Consider the following 22,014-nt stretch of genomic DNA (forward strand, 5'->3'; position numbering starts at 1 on the left):
TCAGACTTGTCCTCTGCTCTTCCTCCTGTCCCTTCAGAGGGTGGGGAAATGCTTTCTCACAGCATTTCTCCTCCCCAAGTGCCACTCAGCCTGTTTTTCCTTATTATCAGGTGTGTCCCACGCAAGAGACCTGGTTTTTACCTCATGGTTGCCAGGAAAGGTATAAATTAAATAATTAATACTGGCACTCCACCAATCACACCCGTTTCATTTAACATCACATGTGTGCTCCACCCTATCTTACTCACACGATTTAATTCTTGGGCTCTTTTCCTGTCCCTCTTTTTGCTGCAATCCTGCTGTTAGTGTTTGATCCTCCCACAGACCTCAGCAGTTTGTTCAGTGCTCACTTGTCTCTGCCTCTCTCCACTCTCCCCTAGCGCCCTCCTTTTCATCTCTGCCTCACCTTTTCTCTCCCCCTTCCTCCTTCCCCCACACCAAGACTCTTAACACTACATCTCTCCTGGCATCTCTCACCATCAGCATAACTTATTTTCTTTCACTTGGCTCAAATCTTGAGGAAAATCCCATGAATATTTAAAGAAACAGGGTAGGAAGTAACTCATGTAAAACCTGCAGCTCTTTCAGAAAGGTGTCACTTCCCATGAGGAATGACAAAGCACAAGGGTCAAACCTCAAAGCACAACACCAGAGCACAGCCTGTCTTTTATCCATGATCATCTCATGGTCAACATGATCATCTACAGAACAAAGAGGTGGAAGACCAGAACACCTCACCTCTCCCTGGACAAATAAAGCATCCCATTTGTTCCAGGTAAATGAAAGAAAAAGGAAGCAGGTTAAAAAGCAAAAAAGAACTGTTTCTGCCAAGTTGTTTCAATCAAAAATTCAAGTGCCAGCCATTCAATCCACTCCTTGACTCCTTTCAGTTGCACAGCAATGGTATTGTACAGACAATTATTTCTGTACATACTGTTTGTCCCAAGGCACTTAATGCCGCCCTTGCTTTCACCAGAGTTGTCAATCTATTCCAGCATCTAATAAATACAGGTACAGCTGTGACATTTTCTTGATAGTGTGCTACACAAGCTTACAGAAATCTGTCAAATAAAACCTTTTGTTTCTGAACTTCTAAAACGTAGAGTGCAACTGCTCTACAAGTCAACATGAAGCATTACCAGAAATATTTAAATCACATTTTATTTTTCAAATTCAAAAATAACAATTAGCTTTATTTACCACGTTACACATCTCAGATTTAAAATATCATGCTCTATTTAAATATCCGAGTGACAACACTATACAAATAAAATGTTACACAAAATATATTTAAGAAAATGTTTTGGTCTTCAATCTGAACAATAAATAGACAGGCACTTCTACATATACAAAGAAAGCGACCACTATTTAGAGTAATTCTTATAAGCAAGATGTGGAAATAGAGAAGATCTCAGTGTCAAGGACACGTAACTCTACATGAGGCTTCATGCAAACTTCAAAGTTTGGTTTGGAATTTGAAACTCTTGGGATGTGCACAATTCTGGGTTCGCCGGCGCTTTACAGGAGACCCAAACCATGCTCTCAAGAAGCAATGTGCAATTTCAGTCATTTCCAGCAAATCAAGCTACCTGCTCACATTTAGTGCCCAAAAAGAAAACATGGATTGACCAGAGTAGCTTTCCACACAAATAACATGAGCAACAAGTCAGCTTCAGGATGTAGGCTTGAGGCAGGGGCAGCCCTACCTGCCCAGCCCTGAAAAAACCTCATCTTTTTTCTTACACATTGAGCTCTTAGGGGGCATTTCAAGCAGAATGATGCTCTTTTTTTTGTTTAAAAAAAAAAAAAAGCTTCATCTAATAAAAGGGTAAATCCTTCAGATACATGTACACTTTGCACAAAGGATCGTAAGCGAAGGGGAAAAAAATACTGTTCCAGGATGCAAAAGAACTGAAAACTGTAAATAAAATAAAAAAACCCAAAATTTAAAGTCTTGTAACCATATCATACCTAAAAGTAAAACTACATTCCCACAATTTGTGTATCTTCAATTTACAGTGGTTTCCACACACAAACACCACTCAAGGGAAAATTATTTTTCACCATCACAATAGATGAAAGATGCATTGTGGTAGGCAATCCCTATTTCCAGTACAGCTAAGCAGTCACTGACAGCTAGTTATAGCCTCAAAGTCTTTTTTAAAACTAAGACGAATATTGAAAAATAATGACCACCAGGACCACCAGTGGAAAAGTCAGGACCAAGTCTTCAAGCCATCCCTTCAAATTTATTACTCTCGATTTCAGAAGTACAGGAAAAAGTTTACAGCAAAAATTCGACTATTAAACAGAGCTTCAGTGATCCAAACTTGCAAAGTGTTTTGGACTTAAGACACTTATGCACATTACTTTAACAATTTAAGTGTGGGTCTTGCAAGCGTGTCCAAATCCTAATCATTTCTTGAGGTTTTCTACTATGCACTAACATTAAGTTTGTGTAGGAACAGATGTTATTTCTGTATTTCTCTTCGATATCAAATGTTTTGAAGCCTTTGTGTTTTTCCGGAGCAAGCCCAAGCTTCTGAAGGCACATTCCAGTATAAACATCATCAATAGGGTAGAGGAGTACCTGGTCAGATGCATTATTCAGTCTTAGTGCCAGATCACCAGAGTACAGGAACCCACCGCCTCCTGCGTACGGGGGATACGAACCTTCATAAACGCTCTCTGGGATGTAGTACTTTAATTTTTTCTCTCTGTGAGGTCCAGCATCTTTGATCACATCACCTATAAATAAGTCTTTGGCTTTTTCCTTTGATAAGCTCTTCAAGTAATCCAGGATCTGATTGGTATTCACAAAAACATCATCATCACCCTTAAAAATAAACTGGACATTTGCGCAGCTACTGCTGACCCACTTCAGAAACAGCACCTCCTTTAGAGTCAGATTGAAGAAAGTGTCCCTGTAGTTCCAGAGGAGAATGTCTCGGTGGGTGTCACTCTCAAATTTAATCATGTGTGAAAGGTCAGGAAAATGATCCTCTGGTGGGGTCTGCCCAAGTAAGAAGACCCTTCTGACTATCACATCCCCTGATTCTATTTCCTTGCCCCAGGATTCCCTAATTGCTTGTCTTCTATCAAAATGGGGTATAAGTGACTTAATAGCCAGCAGCAGGAAAGGTTTCTGTTCACACTTGTTTGGCTGATCCATTAGCAATGAGTAATTTCTACACCTCAAATAGAGGAGGAAGTCTTTGAATCTGTCTGGCAAGTTTGCAAAGTCACTAACCTCTGAGTGCACCAAGGGGTCAGGGTCACAGGAACTGAGGGCACTCAGGTTAGAAACCAAGTTCTCTTCCACAGTCATATTGGAAAGTAAGGACAGAATAGGGTTGTACAGCAGCTCAAGCTTCTGTTGCTGTTTGTTCCAATAAGCTTTGTGAGGAGTGTATTTCCTCCAGAATTTGCTACGTGGTATAACAACACGGCCTTTTGCATTCTTGTCTTGGCTGCCGCTCTTCGAGACTTCCACGATCACATAAATAAAAATGTTTACCATCATCAGAATTCCCAGCAGCTTTAATCTTCTGCGTCCAACACTCATTTCTCATATCTAGAAATAAATTAAAAAAAAGATTTTTAGCTTTCTTCACAGCAAGTTCTTGATCTCATTAAAAATGCAAACTACTTTCAAATGCAAACTAGTAGCCTAAAAACCAAGGTTACCTACACCCCCGAAGAAGCAAAAGCTAATCTGTCTCCAACACACACACATATGGTTTGGGGTTTCATCACCAAGCTGGTACAAATGTGAAGTTTCCATTTACAGCTTAGGAAAGTTACACAGCTTTTCATGGGGAGTCTAAATTAGCCAGCAGTTTCTGCTTCTCATTTAGATCTCCTTTAAACACTTGACTGTATAATAATTAGAATCTGAGCCCTCAGCTTGGCAGACTGAGAAACTTTTTTTTTTTTCTGCTAGTAAGGTGAGCTGAAGGGTATAGAATAAATTGCTATATGATAAGGTCAGTTATTTTTAAATTAGGTTTCAAGCTTTTATACTTGCACTCTCACACCTTCCAACTACCTAACGGTCAGAGTCATGTTTTAAAGCACACAATCACTTTCTGACAATTTCACTTGGCTGTTCCTTGGAAGAAAGGCTGACAAAACTTGCCAGCTGCATTGCTGATATTCAGACAGAAGAGAACAAGACCCTGGAATTTTTTTCCCCTTCCAACTTGGGAAAAAAGGAATTCAAACAGTAAATGAAAGTAGAAGTGTAATTATTACTAGGAAGGAAAAAAACCCTGAAAAGAAATTAAAAAAGGAGAGGTCCCCCATATATACAAGACTTGGAACAGTATGTGTATATCTTTGTCATACAAAAAAATTCTGTGATCCATCTTCAGTTTTTACTGGAGGAGAAAATGGATCAATCCCTCTTTCTTCCACAGCTGACAGAATGCAGGTACAAGGCATACAGTACAAGGAGCAAACATGAAAACAGTCTGTTCCTCTAGACCAGTGCTTACCAAACTGTTTACTAGCCCTGGGGTACATCAATGTACAAGCTCCACAAACAATTCAGAATGAATAAGAAGGTTACAAAGACTATGCTGAAGTCACATACAGAACTCACTGTCAAAGACACTTTCATGTGCCAGGAATATAAATGATTATTGGAAGATCAGAAAAACCTAATGTAATAAAGAATTTGTACTGACTGCTGGAAGCCCAGCTGTGAGCACTGCCTCGGGCCCTGAGGTCACAGAGCAACAGCAGACAGGGAGGCAGACTGAGAAGTACACCTTGTACTCGCTGCTGTTTTCTTTTTTTCAGCCATCCCCAGACACCTGAGCTACGCTGACCCTTGGTCTCTTACAGTTTTATCAGTCTTACTTTTACTCCTCAACAAGTTAACACTAAACTTCTAAAATTTAGGAAGAAAGCAGCAAGTAAATAATCAGTAATCTTTTTTTCTCTTATTTGACCAATAACCATTATTAAATCCAAAAGGGGGTGTGTGGGTGTTTTTCTGGAACTGAAATCCAAAGCCACTCCTAGAAACCATGGGCTCTCAGAAAAATGCCTGTGCTTCCTCAAGTACCATCTGCATATTTATCTGTGTATAGGCTCAGGCCAGATCTACTTTAATTAATATTCTACTCTCAGTCAGCTATGAAGTTTCTGTTCTAATTTTAAAGTAGTTTTCTCCTATACTTCAAAGACAAAACCACACTTGTGGTCAGTGCCATCATTTAAGATAAACAGCTGAACTGTTCAGAAAGCACTGGGTTTGGTCACATAAAGTTCAAAGAAACTTTATCCTCCTCTTTAGCTGCCACTAAAACCAGATAAATACACCGGTTTTCTACATTTATCTTTCACTAGACACAAAAATACTGGAGAAGGAGCAGTCCCCTGTTTTGTGCTGTTCCACAGAGCTCAGCACGAACATCAGGGCTTATCTGCCCTGACCTCAACAGCACTTCCCATTAAGCAACAAATGAGGGGGTATCTGACCTACGATCCCAGGACTCCAGAGACAACAGGGTGACTGCTCCCTCCTAGGAACAGCCAGCAAACAAGAGCTCAATCAAAGCTTGATTTTCCAGGATATGCAGCACCACACAGCTCATCTGCCACAGCCCCCAGCTTACCAAGCTGAGAGTATTCAACACCTCTAAGGCATCTGGATACTTGACCTGAGAGTCTTCTGACACAATGAGACATCATTTGCATCATTCAGTCCACTATGACTGCAATCCCCTGCAGCAAGTGAGACAGGGATCCTGAGCAGAAAAATCCCCATTTACTGTTGGACTTGGTAGAGCTTTTCAGCAGAAAATGTACAAGTCTAGCAAGGTGACAGCGGTTCCATCTCACAAAGCACAGTAAATGGTATCACCACTACAAGCAAATACTCACAGCCTCTACCCTGTTCCAGGCTGTGGATCCTCGGGCAGCTGAGCCAATAATATCATCTGATGTAAAAGCCCAAGGTAAAACACCCAACTTTTCCACCTCCTTGGAGTCTGACAGAAGCCATGGCCTTTCACTGTAAATATCTTTCTGAGGGCAGGAGTTAGGCTGTATTTTCTAAGTGGGCTGAGTACCACATCTACATTATCTGACTGCCAAACCCAAGCATTACAAGCCCATTTACTTACTGGGGCTGACAAAAGATAAGATAATCCCTATGACCTGCAAGTGTCACACCTACCACCCTACTGGTCCAGGACTAAACTATCTGGAATCTGGCAAAGCCAAGCTGCAATTCAGGTATCTAACAGACATCACCACCCTTCTCTCTTTGCAGAGACTGTAGCTGGTGTTAGGGCAGACTTGGATGTTCCCATATAACTTCAGTTTAGGGCCCGATATCCCTCACAGCAGCTGTACATGCAGCACCACTTCTGACAGCGCCAGCAACAGCACGTGCAGTAGTGACACTGCTGCTTCTGAAATCAACTGGTTTAGCTACTTAACACATCACAAGCCATATGGAGTCCTTCTAACCTCCTGTGAGATGAATCAGTTGTCTAATAGCTCAGCTCTGTTCAGTGAGTCAAGAGATTTCTGCACTGAGCAACAGCAGTTTTGGAGCGAGATGATGTTGAGAGCCCCGGGCTGTTGTAACGAGTCTGTGCCATTTCCAGCTTTAAAGAACTTGAACACTGCTTATTTTCTAACTGCACACCATCAAATCTCTTTCCCCCCCTCAGAATTTTACAAAAATCCCCTTTCATAGGACAGTAATTAAGAAAACCTTAAGAATAGGAGAATATTGAACAGATACCCGTGTTGCCCTTCTGCAGAAGCCCATCTTACACAGTGGTTACCACTGGAAACAGTCAATGTTTTCTGCGTTCTCCAACCAAGACAGCCTGAAACAATGTTACAGCTGCAGGAAAGTAACCACGACAGCAACACGCACAAAGCATGAACAACTGCACTGAAATTCAGAGCAGCTGATGTTTGTTTTAACATTACTTGCATATACCTGCTTTGACACATTTTTGAGCATATTATTTAGCTCTGGGAGAAATTCTAATCTTCCAGTATTTTAATACCAAAGGACACCAGTGAAACTCAGGCATGGAATTTCAAGATCCAAGTCAATATAGCAAGACTAGGGAAGGCTGTGCATATGTTTTCCTAAAACATAGCCCAGGGCATAAAGAACTAAAAAGCGTTTGAATAAAGGCCAAAGTAACTTCACGTTCTGTCTCCCACTAGTTATCTTCAGCACATTTTTGTTCAAAACCCCCTCAAAAACAACAACAAAAAACCAACAACTCCAGCAACCCCCCCCCCCCATCCAAGAGAACCAATGGTAGTGAGGTATTTGTCTGGTAGTGTTCCTCTGGTTCTCTGTAATTGGGTTTTAGAGGGCCAGACTTGCATTTGAGCAATGTTTACTTATGTAACTGAACCTAGTCTCACTTTGTCCATTTTTCGAATCTCTCTATATTTTCAGCTTCTGTGAATTATCCTGGTTCCTCAATTTTTCCCCACACCAAGAACTTCTAATGTTTCGCTATTCTATTACAACACAAGAGAGGAACCCTCAGAGAACACTAATTATTAATTAAAAATATATGACATTATTTTCTCTATATACATTTGCCATACCCTTCTGTCTGCTCATTTTTGATACGACAGTAACAACAACAAAAAGAAATAATTTAGTACTTTAATTCAGTACTTTAAAAATTAAGTGGAGATTTTTTTAGAGTTATATATCAGTGGATTTTGGTATGAGGCATAAGCCTCATACCAAAACAGTCTGTTCTGCACAAAGACCATGAAGTCATCGTGCACCCCACACAAGGGATGGCTCTGGAGTGCAAGAGCAAAGCAAGACTCCACTTGCAGGCTCTCTGACCTCACCCAAGTTGCAACCACAACCGAGCAGAGGAAACATGTTCCAGCAGGGCTCTTCTCCAGCACCAGCCACAAGTGACCACATTCCTGCACTGGGCCTCCCTGAGCCGAGTCAGCCTTCATTAGGTGAGAGCATCATCCTACAAACCTGCCAGCAGATGCTCGCTGAAGCCAGCTGCCGCAGGAGCAGCGCAGACAGCCCCTGCAGCCACCTGTGGGATCTGTGAGCACTGCCTTTAAATCTCTCACACTGCCACCACCTGCACGGCAGGAGGGTTTGGTTGTCTAGAGTCTTGCTTCTCCAAGCAATCAGATAACTCACATTGCTCAGAGCAGTCACATTCCGGTGAAACTCCAGAAGTTAACTTGTCAAAAGCTGCTACAAACCCGTGGGGAAGTCCCTACTGCATTTAAGTTTGTATAAGCTTCATAAGAACTCCAAACTCCCTCTCTCTAATACCTACTTGATTTGTGCCCCACACTAATGATGTCAGCTCTCAACTGTGCTATTAAAAGACTAAACAGTTCTTTCATTTACTGCTGAATGCTAAGTTCTGAGGAGCAGAATTCCAGAAACTTCACAGTAAGTTTTACTGTGTTTCCTGCCACCATCTGGACTAATTTCAGGTCTTCCCCTACCTCTAGCTCCTTCAGCAGAAAAGAGAAGCTATCAGAACATTGCCTTTTAAGGTGTGCTATTTAAAATAACATCTATGAAACAGAAGTTTTGTTGACTTTATATTGGTGCTTAGAAATACTGCAGCAACACCCACAGTCTGCATCGAGTTATCTTTGCATCAAGTTATCTTTACAAAGTCATTCAAAAAAGTAAGTAAAAACTTACTTTTAACTTCCTTAAAATCACCCTATGTGAAATTCCTCCTTGACAGAACACTTACAGAAGAAGAAGAGATACCATCGTCTCACCACTGTCTCTAACTGAATACTTCCAACCCCAAACCAAACTGCTGAAATCCCCAAACTTTCAACCAGTGTAATTTATTTTTTCAGCCATTTTAAAATAAGTCAGCTACCAGTAAATCATCAGATTATCCCAACCCTGTCTGCATTTTAAGTAATTTGAAGGTGTCTCTCACAAAAGCTCTGGGTTTGATTGAGAAAATATTTAAATATGGTGCACCTACTGAATTCACTGCAAGTTAGACCTAAATATTTTCTTTTAACCTGTTAAAATTAAATCCTTGGATTGGCTGAAAGAATGTTCTGTTGCATATTTGAATTCTTGTGTTTCTATAGAAGATCAAGGCATATGCAAGAAAAGGCCATTATGAAAAATATTAAACTCAATCCCGAGTTTAATGGATATTCCAATTTTTCTGTTGGTATAGACTACTTGAGTTTGGTCATGGTTTTCCACAGGGATGAACAAGCAATCTAGCTGCACATGTACACCACACCTCCATAAGTCAATTTAAACAATGGCAGTGTCTCAATAAATTAGTGCATCATGCTAACATCACCATTCTGCACTAGCATGCCTGCAGCCACACTAGACAGTTATAAAGGTGTTCCTAACTGCTCATGAAAAAAAAAAACCAACCCAAACCAACAAAAACCTTGTGATGAAAAAGGTCTGGTTTCTTTGTTTAACAGTAAAAATAGTTTGGGTTGTTAGTCTTGGATTTTTTTTTTCCAGTAATTGAGATTTCACACTGACAACCAAGTGTAAGATCTCAACTCACTACAAAAATGAATAATAAAGTTTAATATGCCAGTAGTCGAGGGCCTGTGGTAGCAGATGTGACCTGTTTTTCCCAATTTGTTAATGCAGAAAATTTCCATGTCATTCTAAGGTCAGTTCAAGCTTGAGAATGATGACACTGTAAATTCATTAGGAATAACCTGGAGCTGCCAGCTTCTGATTTAAGAAGAATTTTAGTTTTCACTTGACAGGCATCAGCTTGAACGAACAGTAAATTATAAAGAATCAAGAGAAGGGGTTTAACCAAGTGTCAGCAGAGAAATATTTCTTGGAACAAAATTAATTGTCATTCATCACATCAATTAGAAGTTGGGGAGCACAGTTCCATGGCAGTTTAAAACAGTTTCAGTCATAGCTGACTCATTCCTGTAATTTATTCCTTCCCCTGCATAAGCTGCACAGTCCCATCTACCTTTGCACTGATTTGATTGTGGTGAATCATTTCAGTTAGCAGGAGGACGATGAAGAGCCGACAACAAAGCAGCAATTAGCTTTCAGCCAGCTCGCATCACCCGATGATGTGCTGCACACACACCGGGAGTGGTGCAGGAGTAGAGGGAAGGCTCGCACAGCCCGGGTCACAGCAGAGCCCATCTGTCACCAGCCTCAGCTTTCATGTACCAGCACACTCTTGCCTCTGCTTCCCACCTTCATCCAGAGCTCCCTCGGGCAGGGTCAGACACAACCAGCAGTGCTCCACCAGATGCACATAGAGTCTGGGTCACCTAATCCACTACAAGGTACACCCCAGGCCCGAATTTCTCTGGCATTTTCTGTACTCAGGTCAGGGGGCAGCAACTGGGCCAGCGTGACCCACCCACGTCTGCTGTTTGCTGTGGGAACGGCTCCTTTCAGCTGCACCTTATCTGCCCATAATTACTAGAAAGCCAAGGAAGTGGATAAGGAGGCACCTTCCTGCCAGACACCTCGTGCTTGGATCAGTGCTAGTTCTGCTGAGAAAGAATGGATATAACACACTGCAAACCTGACTGATGCTTTCAGTGGGCATTTAAAGAGAGGGGTCTGCAGGAAACACATTCTCTTCTTACTTTTGTGCTGTATTTGAAATACAACTCGTGATTTAGAAAACCTAGGCAAAATGCAGATAACCATCATTTCCACAAACAAGACAACTCATCTGCTCCTGATCTCTTCCAGTTTTATCTTAAAACCAGTAATTAATCCTGCCTTAACTATATTCCAACCACCTTTATGTCTGCACAGAGAGCCATCATTATTTAGTCAACCAAAAAAACCATCCTTCAAGCACCATACCTCAGGCCATTAAAATTCCACCTTTGCTTTGTCTTCTGGCCCACCTTAGACACAAAACACACTACAAAAACTATGTTTCAAAAACAAGAACAGTGTAGCTTGGTACGGCTGATGAAGTCAACACCTACCCTTGGTTACCACTGTCCTTTTGGGTTAAAAATAAACACTGGTTTTCAATTTGACTTCCCCAAGCTGCTGCCTTTATGTGATGGGGTACACAACTGGAAAGGTAAAATTCCCAGCCATATTCCCTGCCAGTGCTATGTGGTTACGCAGAAGTCAATTCAAACCAAATTTATATAGAGAATATTCATCTCAGAATTCTGGGATCTGCCTCTGAACCTACAATACTGAGCTAAACACATGGTGAAGAAAGCAAAACCTACATTTTGAAATGCAAATACATGAAAAATACTTTTGCCTTCAAGTGGTTTTGGTTTCAGGTATAATTAACATTTACAGGAAAAGTTCTTCATCTTTCTGAATAATTCATTTAAAGTTCAGAAAAATCAGTGGAGTTGTAAGCAGAGAAGTTCATTGTCCTCCTTCAAAGCTGTAAAACCTGAGATACAGATCTTGTTCCAGCCTACTAAGTTTATGGAAAAGGGAACAATTTCTCCAGCAGCTTTAGGCAGCTAAAGATGCATATAAGTATCAGGAGGATTTTGTAAAGGATCTTTAAGCCAGCTAGGCAGCTAACTCCCGTTTTTTTAACAGATAAGCATCTAACCCGATTAGAAACTTCTAAATCTGAGTAGCACCTTCTGTGCCTGTTACCTGCACACCAAGTGAGCAGCCACAAAGCTTGAGAGTGGTTTGAGTAATCAACTTAAGGCTGTTCTGCATGGGTTTTAATTGTTTTTATTCAAAAGCAGATCAACAGTAAGCTTGCAACAACAATTTCCATCCCAAAGACAGCTTCCCATTAGCAGTTTCTAATTTTCAACTACCAGATTGAAAAATATAATTGCTCAAGTAAAATAAACCGGCACTAGATTCAGGATACATTTGGGCATTCAGCAGCAGCTCTCCTTAAACTCAGTTAAAAAGAATTCCACCCTTTCCCAGGCCATGAATTCCCATATTTGCGTGGCTCACCGTGTTACATTATGTATAACCCTGAAGACAAGCAGAAGGTATTTGCTTTGGAGACAAGAAAAGGTTATTTCTCAACTTGCTTAGTTCCTCAATTCAGTTCACGACCCAGCTGCACGAACAGCTACACCAGCACAAGGCGGGGAGCACAGACACAGCTTCAGCCTGCCCGGGATACAGCAGGATGCTCCCGGCAGCAAACTGGGGCAGGAGCCTGCAGATCCCACAGCACGCACACCTCGGTGGGGCACACAAACCTTCAACCACACCGTAAACTCTCCTGTAAATCCCATACCAATGTGCAGGTCGTCTGCCGGTTCATAAACCACTGAGCCTCGGAGAATTAACCTTTTATGGGAAAATTAGTCATTCCCAGCCACAAGTCAAGATTTCTTGCTCATTTGATCCAGATAGCTGGCTTACAATTGAAGGGATTTGGTCAATTCACTCTCAAGACTAACTCTTCTGAGTGTGCTTAAGATGAAGCAGCTGCTAAATTTCAGAAGTTATTCACAAAGACAGAGAAAACTGTCTCCAAATTAAATGCTTTTCAATTCTTAACAGTTGTATTTCTCCCAAACAACAAAGCTTTCTTAACCAACTGCTGATGGAAACTGTTTCATCAATTCTCCCATGAAAACTCTCAGCACGGCACCCATCACACACAGAGATTCTTTTCCTTACTTTAAGGTTAATTGCCTCTCACGAGGCACCAATTCAATCATTCTTCTGCACAGTTCATCACAAGACAGTTTAATGATCCAGTCTTTCCACTAGCTTTTACACGATCTGGAAACTGGGGGAGGTTTATACTTAGGCACTTTTGAAATCCTAAAAGGCTCAAGGAAATCAGCAAAAAAGATACAGGCAAAGAGCAGGATCGAGTCCCAGGTACCTGTCAGTGCTTCCCATGTAAAAGCAAAATGTGACTGGACAGGTCTGACACTTATTCCACAACTTTTGGTCGGTGACTTCTTCACTCTATGCTAAAATGACAGGAAGAGCCTGTATTTCACTCTACCATCATCACCATCATCTTTTCTTTCTTTTTTGCTGTTTTTTAAGGACATGAAGGGTGCTTGCTTACATAAAGGGATACAACCGTGACCTGATAAAAACATCTAAATATATCTCTGTGCGGTCAGAACATGGCAGAACAGGGATAACACATTAGGAATTTTTGTGAACCGCACTCACAGGCACAAATTCTTCTCCAAACCACATGAAGCACTGTCCCGTGCAGGGCCAGGAGTTGGACTCCAATGATCCCTGTGGGGATCCCTGTTCCAACTATGATTCCATAATAAGCACTCACATGAACACAGCCCATGACACACCAGAAACATCAAACACCAACCCCATGACTGCACATGCACCCAATCACCCAACCTTTTTCCTAAATTAACTGTTAACATTCTGGTTAAAAATGCATTAGGGACTAATATTGCATATACCTGAAAAAAAAAGTTTAAATTTAAAAAGTAAATTCATGCCTATTTTCTTCCAAATTACTCCTGCATTTTTACCAGAGTAATAGAAAATGTAATCAAGATATATACTAAGAAAAGAATCCCAAACCAACAACCTGTGAGAGGGCCTTCAAGAAACATTAACATGAAAACAAGAAGTTCTCATTATTTTGATGAAATATGTGGGTTTTCTATATTCTGTGCTTTTTACAGAAAAAGTTCACTCTTACGAGTATCTTCCATCCACCCTGCCTTTGGCCTATTCCTGGCAAGTTGGAGAATTACACACTAAACTCTACCTACAAGAAACCTCCCAGCCTCTAATATGCAGACTGCAAATTCCTCAAAAAGAAGCAATTTACGGTTTTATTACTGCAGGAAGCATAACCAAATTCAGTAAAAGATGAAGATCTGGAATGTCAGCCTGGTGCATTTCCCACAGAGCTGCTTTAGTCACTTAGCAACACAAGGCACAAGTCTGACAGCACACAGGAAAAGTCCACCAAGTAACCAGCTCTGAGAAGTTTCGCAACCTGCCTGAAGTCAAGATTTTGCAAGATCATCTGACACATTTGTCAAAAATTCAGTGATCTGTGGAGAAAGAACAAGGTACCAAAGAGCTTGACCGAGGATTTGAATTGATACTGCTCAATCTTTTTCCTGTCCTCTGGTTAATTTGGAGCAATATGACCATACAGGTTTTGGTCAAGTGCACAGATCAATGGCAAGCCAGCCCTGCTTCCTGGCTGCTGTGATAATGACAGTATTGGCTGTGGTAGGAGACACGATCACATCCTTTGTCTCAAACATGATCAGCACTGACACAGCCTTTTGTCACTACCACTTTTCCCACTTTTCCCTCCTTCAAGTGGATTTACACAGCCAACAGGAAAAATCACTGTCAGAGCTGGATTCACTGTGAATATAGCTGCACCAGGTGGCAGTAAAATGACAATTCCTCGGGGTCTCAGCACTCACAAGTCACCACGGAGCAGCACTCCTCCAAAAGACTTGGTTCTCCAAGGAATCTTTGCCAGGGTAGGCAAGAAGATGAAGACTCAAATGCTGCATTCTCCCCCCCCACCCCCCCCATCTATATACTCTGTGACTTCTTCATGCAGACAATTGCCCAGATTTGCCAGCACAGTTTACAACACCACCTTATCCACTCTCATTTCTCATCAAGCACTGCTTTTTCTCTGAGCAAACACCACTGCTCCACTGATCTCCTCAGCAGCATCTTCATTACCAAGAAGTATTTTTAAAAATTCAGGATCAGCTTCCAGGCAATAATAATAATAATAATTTTTTTGACTAACAGTGACACTGTGTTCGTTAGAAACAATCTCTGGGGAGATTAGTGAGCTTTACCTATTATGAAACAGGGCATCAGACAGCCAGCTAGCACTCCCAGCCACCTAAAGCATGACCTTCAAAAACAAGTCCTTTCAGCAGTACTACCTTGCTGCATTTTCCTCGTCGTGGGGAAAAGAAAGGAGCACAAACCCAAGCAAAACCCCTTCACAGGTGACAAGGCGACAGAATTACTTTAAATACATTCTGGTTTTTTATGCTCTATCCATAGGTTCCCTACAGCCATACAGCTCGGTACTGCACAACATCTCCTGTAGAAAGTCACGTTCAAAGCAAGCAGCAAAACCAGGGCTTCTGTTAAGGCAAAATATTTTGACTCTGACAATATTACATTTTTAGGTAAAAGACAAATATTCTGTACTGTAATCTATCTCCACGGCAGTACTGTTTTTTAAAGATATCTATCTTCTCGAGTTGTTTACAGCCCCAGGAAGAAGAAAAAAAACAAACAAAAAACCCCAACGAAACAAAAAAAAAACCCAACCCAAACCATTACGAATTAAATCTGCCGAATGAGAAAAGCTGATTCTCTGTTTCGTTTCCTCTCCTCCACGCATTTCGCAACAATTCAGCGCTCATTCAACTCCTCCGGTGGTTTATCAGGCATCACGGCCGGTTCCCCGGGAGGCAGGGCAGCCTCTGCCAGCAGCGTGGGCTCTCCATCCGAACCGAACCCGAGCGTGCCACTCACCCGAGTGTCACCTGCCGCCCCCGCCCCACACGCCCTCGGTGACAGCACCGGAGCCAAAGCGGAACTGCAAGAAGAACATGAAACGGCTTTGAGCAGCTTGGGAAGAGAACTGGATTGCGGGCTGTCTCTCTCTTTAAGACAGTGAGCAATAATTTACCAGAAATTTCCTCAAAGGACAACGCTATAATCATGTTTTCTCAATAACTCGCAGATGCCATGTCCAGCATGTAATTTTGTACACACATCTTTCTACGGCCAGACTAAACTCCTATGACCAAACCGAGTCTTTCTGTCCAAAATATATTCAAATAAAAAAATAAAAAATAAGGAGAAGGGAGGGAAGGAGAAAATCCCACAAGGAAAAAACAACAACCAAACCACGTAAGCTCTTATTTTGCATAGTTAAAACTAACCATGAGTATTTAATAATCAACCCCAAGAGCACTGAGCATTGTCGGAAGTCGGATTAAAGGGTTACTCAAGTAACTTTCACCACAAATTTTTGCAGGATGACTAATGAGTCGCGAGCTGCAGTTTAGCCACAATCCCTGCGAGTATCCTGAAGTCCCCTCCTGACGGAGCATAGGATGTGTCAGGAAGTTTGAAGGAAAAAGCATAATCTCGTAAAGGAGCACATAGATTCAGGCCAACTCCAGCAAAAATACCACTTTCTCCCCTTTCAGGTGCACCAAAGCCCATACTTTAGTGCCACTGCCTCAGCACTACACGGTCTAGAATCCCGACGCGGATGTTAATTATTAACCCGCTGGGTCGCAGCGGGCTAATGAGGTGACCCCAGGAGCGCCGCGAGTGTCCCCGCTCCGCCACCGCCGCCCTCTGTCCCTCCCCTCCAGCCCAGGAGCGGACTGCAGCAGCTCCCGGCACTGCCGCAGCCCCGCGGCTCGGGCTTTCTCCGGAAAAACCTCACGGCTTGGGCAGCACCAACGCCGCCTCCCCACGGTTAAATGAACAAACTAAAATAAAATCTAAAAAAAAAAAAATTTTAAAAAGCGAGGACAAACATACGGTGGGCTGAGCTGGCCTGACTTTCATCCCTGCCCAGCAGACTGCGCCTCTCTCCGCCTGGCTCCCGCCGCTCTGGCCGCAACATGTGCCGGCTGCCCGCGCTGCCGGGGCAGGGACTCCGCGCCCGCGTGCTGTGACCCCACCCTGCCGCCGCCTGTCACCTCCCAGCCGGGGAAAAGGAAATCCCAGCCCTAAAAAACCCCCGGTTTACGCCTCCGGCCGTTCGCCCCCCGCGCCGCCAGCTCACAGCGGTCGCTACGCAAACAAGCGAGAGGCGACGGGGAAGGAAAACCTGAACGAGCACGGGAGGCAAAAATTAAGTTAAAAACCGGGGCTTTTTCGCCCCCCGTCCCTCCTCAGCCGCTCCGGCAGCGCCGATCCCCGCCGGCCCGCGGAGGCAGCGTTGGTGGGGGCGGCGGCCGAGCCCCCCGCCCGTACCTTGCCAGGCTGCCGCGGGGCTCCGCCGGGGTTCTCGCTGCCGCCGCCTCCGCATCCACCATGCTTTGTCCGGCCGCGGGCTGCCCTCGCCGCGGGCTCCCACCCGCCCGGCCCCGGCCTGCCGCCCCACCACGGCCCTCGCGGCTCCGCGCCGCCGCCCCGCTCCGCCGGCCCCCGCAGCAGGCGGGGGCTCCGCACCTGAGGGCGATGCCGGGGCGGCGCCGAGGCGGCCGCGGAAGGGCTCGTCCCCCGTCCCCTCGGGACGGCGCGCACCCCGCCGCTGTGTCCTCAGGGCCGGCCGCGCCTGAGGTGCGCGCCTGCGGCGGGCGGAGCGGAGCCGGGGCCGCGGCGAGGAGGAGGAGGAGGCGGCGGGGGCGGCGGAGCCGCGGCGGGGCGGGGGCGCGGCCGGGCAGCGCCTCTCACTTGTTGCCCTGTGGCGGAGCCCCGCGCGCGCGCCCCGCCCGCCTCCCCGCCCGGCGCCGCCGCGCGCCGCAGGGGGCGGTGGCGAGGCGCTGAGCGGCCGCGCGCCGGCCCCGGCCCCGCCCCCCGCCCGGCCGCCGGCGCCGCGGGTTGGCGGAGCGCGCGGCGCGCGCCCCGCGGGGCCGGGCGGGGCAGCGGCCGGGGGGTCCCCGCGCGCGCCGGGGCCGTCCCTGCGGTTGGCGGAGCGCCGCGGCCCTGAGGGGACCGCGCGGGCGGGCGGAGCGGGAGGCCTGGCGCGGTCCGAGCCCGGCAGGACGCGGAGCTCTCCCGCCGGCACCGCGGGGCCGCCTCCGGGCCCGGGCTGTAGAACTGGGAGGTGTTTACCGCAGAAAAGGTGTTTGTGTTGGTGGCGGAGCGAGGGGAAGGGAAGGAACCGCTGCGTTGCCCTGTTCGCCTTCCAGCCGGGCCAGGTGCTGCTCCCTCCCTGTGGGAACGGCCCCACACCGGGCACCCTCCCGCTGGGGGTGGCCCCGGTGACACCTGGCTCCTGAGCCCCGGGTGACACCTGGCTCCCGAGCCAGCTCTGGTGTGCTGGCAGCGGGCGCTGTGTCCCTCTGTGCGCACCGCGGGTCGCCGGCCATTCCCTTAGGACAGTTTTCCCTCGAGGTTTTTTTCCACACGGCCTCAAGCAAAAGGGGAAAACCCCTCAGCCGTGCTGCGAAATGCATTGCCACATCACTTTTAAATGTTTCTTCTTTGAGAGAAACATTGTTGCTTCCACTTCGTGGAAGTCTTCAAGGCTTTTGCTAACGAGTCCAGGAGGGAGAAGCAAAGGGGTGTCTCAGGCTGTCGAGGCTTCCCTGAGTGAAGAAGTTCGTGAGAATTTCCGATTTTGGAAATTCGCCTTCCAGTGAAGGCGTGCATGACTCATTCATTAGTAACCTCTTTTGTTGTTGTTTGCTTACTTGCTAGGTTGATGAGCCTACAAATGCTAGCCAGACGTCCCTGTGGAAACAAACCAAAGGAAACTCTCAGGAATCCAGGATGCTTACTGGAATAAACATAGAAATGTGTGCTGCTACAGCAAAGAGGGCAAATCTTTTCGTGGACAGATCAATAGCAACCAGCAGACAGATTTGCTGTTCCCACGGACTGTGAACCTCTCAGCTTTTTGTCCTACACTGGATGAAAATGAACACATGTCATTTGTTCCTATTTTTAGCACCTGCATTCTCGATCCAGTATAAGGAGAGGCCCGATCAAAGGAATTGTCTCAATGTCACCTGGCACAATCATCTAAAAATTGTTTTCGTTGCAAAGGGAAGGGTAAGTATGTCCTTGTGATCCATGAAAACACAGGTTATTCACTTCCATTTTACAGCACTCATTTTCACCAGAATTCAACAGCTGGTGTGCACAGCCCTAAACACAGCCAGTTTGGGAAACAGCATCACTACCCACTGCACATCCCCAGCTCCCCATACTCTGTGTGTTAAATATTGCATGCCAATAGGAAACCTGCTGCAAGTCTCCTGGAGCTGCTCTAAAACCTTTGCTCGGAACTCTGAAAGAAACGTCCCCATTCACAGTGCTTTGGTAGAGACGTTGCATATTTCATCCCTCTTCAAATATTTATATATGTACTTCACGTTTGAGTAAAGCTGTCCTTTTCATCGGAGCAGGAAGATTACAGCAAAGGGAGGAATTACCCTAAATTGGCAAACATCATTGTCTATTAAGTAACACAAGGGTTTGAAAGAAGAATTGAGTGTCTGGCAGCCAGGAGCTTGGCTCCACTGCACAGGAGATTTCATAATTATATGTTTTGAGATCAACTGTAAAAAAAAATTAAAACAAAAAAACAAAAATCAACTAGAGCAGTGTATCCCGTGACACTGGGTGCTAAGGAGCCTGGAAAAACACGTTGAAGCTAAAAGAGTTGGTTAATGCTGAAATGGTCTGCTGCCTTTGGGGGAAAGACATTTCTCCCTCCTCCCAGTCCCACACCCAGGCCCTGCCTGCTCCTCTGTAATCAGAGCTGGTTACGGGGCTGCCTTTGGAGACCTTCACAGGGGAGGTTTTTTAATCCAAATATAGTCCTTGATCCACTCAGCAGCCAGGCCTCAACAGTTGTCTGGAAAATACCTGGAACCAACACTGGCATTGCCCACAGCCTGACTGAGATGCTCCTGCTGTGCTCAGAGCAGCTGTGCCCTAAAAACCCCAGGGGAGGTGAGGTGAGGCCTCATTTTGCTGCCCTGCTCTCCTAAGCAGGGCACTCCACCTTCCCCGGATCCAAACCAGGGATGTTTCTCACCTGGTGCTGCCAATTTACAGGTCCTGGGTGGAGCAGGACAGCAGGGACCGCATCTCAGCACAGAAGTGCAACCTCTCCTGGATGGCTGCTTGTACTGGGGTGAAACCAAGGGAGGCCTGGAAAATGTGTGGTTAAAGTTATTGTGCAGTTTGCTTCCATGGAAGAAGAAGCAGGGTTTTCATGTTTCAGGTCTGTAAATCCAAGTTTTATGGCAGACACAGCAGTAAATCATTGAACCTTTTTTTTCCCCTCCTGAGAAAGACAGCAAATCCTTTTGACTGCAGCAGCTTTAATTTGGTCTGAATCTAGAATAACATTTTTGCCTGTGTATTCAAAAGCACCACCTTCACTCAACATCATGATGCAAATAATGAGATGCAGTGTACAGCCCTTGTCAGGGAGTTGCAGAGCACCAAACATTTCCCAGGAGCTCGGTACTGGGAAGTCTCAGGGCATTGGTGTCACATCACTTGGTGACACAAATTCTTGTTGCCCGAGTTTTTCCATAGGTAGCATGGCACGTCCCAGATGGCCAGAAAAGAAAATCTTTTAAAAAGATTCAACTCTTATTTTTTATCAAGTTCAAAATAGTTTCAGGGTTTTTTTTTTTTTGTCTTGTGTGGGTTTTGTTTTTTTTGTTTTGTTTTTGTTGCTGTTGTTTGTTTTTTGGGAGGGTTTTTTTGTTTTTTGTTTGGTTTTTTTTCTCCCCCAGGCTATTTATTCACAGTATTTGGTGCACTGTAATAAAAGCTGACCTGGGGACTGCTACGTTCACATAAATGGAAGCGAGCTATGTACTTTGGCCTTTTCTCTAGCATTTGCCTGTTAATTAATAATTGGTACATTGCCAGGAGCAAAGAAGTAGGAATGAGATTCAGGTTATAAAATCTTCAAGGTTATCTCGCTTTCCCTGCAGCAAAGCAAGAGCGAGGGGGGCGGGACAGAGCCAAGGTGCTGAGAGAAGGGGACGGGCTGTGGGCCACTCGCCCCAGGGGCCATGTGCTGCATTCCCAGGGGACCCACATCCCAGCACTCCTGGAGCTGCCGGCACGGCACGTCCTCCCGCCGCGACGGGAGAGCAGCAGGCCCAGGGATTTCCCTGTCTGTTGCCGGGATTCCTGGGTACCTGCCTGAAGCCACCCTTGGGAACGCGGCTGGCTTGTCCCCCACTGCAGCTCAGCCAAGGGGACCAGCGCCCAGCTGGGCAGAAACATGGAGCAGCCGCTTTCCCTGGGTCTGGCATGACTGGCAGTCGCTGACATTATGGAAGCGCTTGTCCCAGAGCCCTCACACCGTGTCCAGAACGTGCACCCACATCTCTCAGCCCTTGCCCCAAAATGTGCACCCACGTCCCCGTGCTGAAAAGGCTGCAGGCACACAGGTACTGAAACACCTCCTCCCCACCTGTGAACACTCTCTTGGCTCTCCGGAATCAAAACCCTTCCATAAGGCCAGGACAGCTGGAATTAATTTTCTGAGCTGGACTAAAGCTTATCCAGGATACCGATCTGCCTGATTTTTGTGGACAGATTGGTGTGGCTAGAGGACACCTGGAGAGCACAGGACAAACCCGAGCATGCTTCTGTGACCAAAGGGGATAAGAACAGGAGATAAGAGACTAAAATTTAAATAATGACTAGAAACTAAGGATTTCTCCTGTGGCATGCAAGCTCCTCAACTGCAGTAAGAAAAAAAATTTAAAGCAAAGGTGACATGCAATTCAAGCTGGAGCATCTCCTTTCCTCCAGGAATGAGCCTGCTTTTTGCCACCCAAATGTTTGAGCCTGGAATTCAGACAAGCGAAGAGCTTTTCCCAGGGTAGGCAGGGTCTGTCAGCAAGGCTTGCCAGCAACACAAGCACAACATTTCAGTTGTCTCCTCACACAGTCATTTCCCCACCTTCTGCCCCTGCCACACGCAGGCCAGCCAGCACAGCAAGTGCTACAGAGGTCTTTTGCTCCACTGCCCTTTGCTTTTGTACCTTGGTGAGATGGGGGAGCTGTGCCTGGCAGGTTCATCTTTGGCAAAACCACTCAAGTCAAAGAGATTGGCACATGTGCTTCAGAAGACCACGGTTTTGGTTTTTTTCCTCTGGAGCATTGCAGCTTTGCTCTTGCAGGCACGGCAGAAGAGGACAGAGCCTGTGGAAAGGAAGTTGCCCCTGTTGAGCTGTATGCTGCCATTTGCAAGCTGTGGGCAGAGCTGCACTGTGCTGGTACTGATTTGCATTTGCCAAGAATAATTACTCCTGAGCTGCTTGGATTCAAATAGTTTCCCTGCTCTGGAAGGACGTACCTGCCTATTTCAGACACAGGCTGCAGTAACTAACACTCTT

At 45.4% G+C, this 22,014-nt stretch overlaps 1 protein-coding gene and 1 long non-coding RNA gene across 6 annotated transcripts; one reads left to right on the plus strand and one right to left on the minus strand.

The window, feature by feature from the left end:
- Nucleotides 1-1,145: 1,145 nt before the first annotated feature.
- B3GNT2 (UDP-GlcNAc:betaGal beta-1,3-N-acetylglucosaminyltransferase 2) lies at nt 1,146-17,416 on the minus strand. Of its 4 annotated transcripts, none has more exons than XM_038132911.1 (2): nt 16,943-17,416; nt 1,146-3,574 (listed from the first exon to the last, which is right to left on the minus strand). In XM_038132911.1, the coding sequence occupies exon 2, from the start codon at nt 3,563-3,565 to the stop codon at nt 2,372-2,374; it is 1,194 nt and encodes a 397-aa protein (XP_037988839.1). In that variant the 5' UTR covers nt 3,566-3,574; nt 16,943-17,416; the 3' UTR covers nt 1,146-2,371. The 4 variants fall into 4 exon arrangements, with proteins under 4 accessions (XP_037988839.1, XP_037988840.1, XP_037988842.1 ...); XM_038132912.1 differs by lacking the exon at nt 16,943-17,416 and adding an exon at nt 16,505-16,915; XM_038132914.1 differs by lacking the exon at nt 16,943-17,416 and adding an exon at nt 15,479-16,439.
- Nucleotides 17,417-17,556: 140 nt separating this feature from the next.
- LOC119698897 lies at nt 17,557-22,014 on the plus strand. Of its 2 annotated transcripts, none has more exons than XR_005256303.1 (3): nt 17,557-18,688; nt 19,476-19,599; nt 19,700-22,014. It is a non-coding gene; the product is annotated as an uncharacterized LOC119698897 (long non-coding RNA). The 2 variants fall into 2 exon arrangements; XR_005256304.1 differs by having other exon boundaries at nt 17,557-17,832; nt 18,335-19,599.

Source organism: Motacilla alba, chromosome 3 (assembly GCF_015832195.1).
Source record: "Motacilla alba alba isolate MOTALB_02 chromosome 3, Motacilla_alba_V1.0_pri, whole genome shotgun sequence".
In the NCBI taxonomy this organism is placed as follows: domain Eukaryota; kingdom Metazoa; phylum Chordata; class Aves; order Passeriformes; family Motacillidae; genus Motacilla; species Motacilla alba.

Excerpts from the sequence above, each read along its gene's own strand:
- B3GNT2 (XM_038132911.1), bottom strand. The coding sequence starts at position 3,565 with ATGAGTGTTGGACGCAGAAGATTAAAGCTGCTGGGAATTCTGATGATG.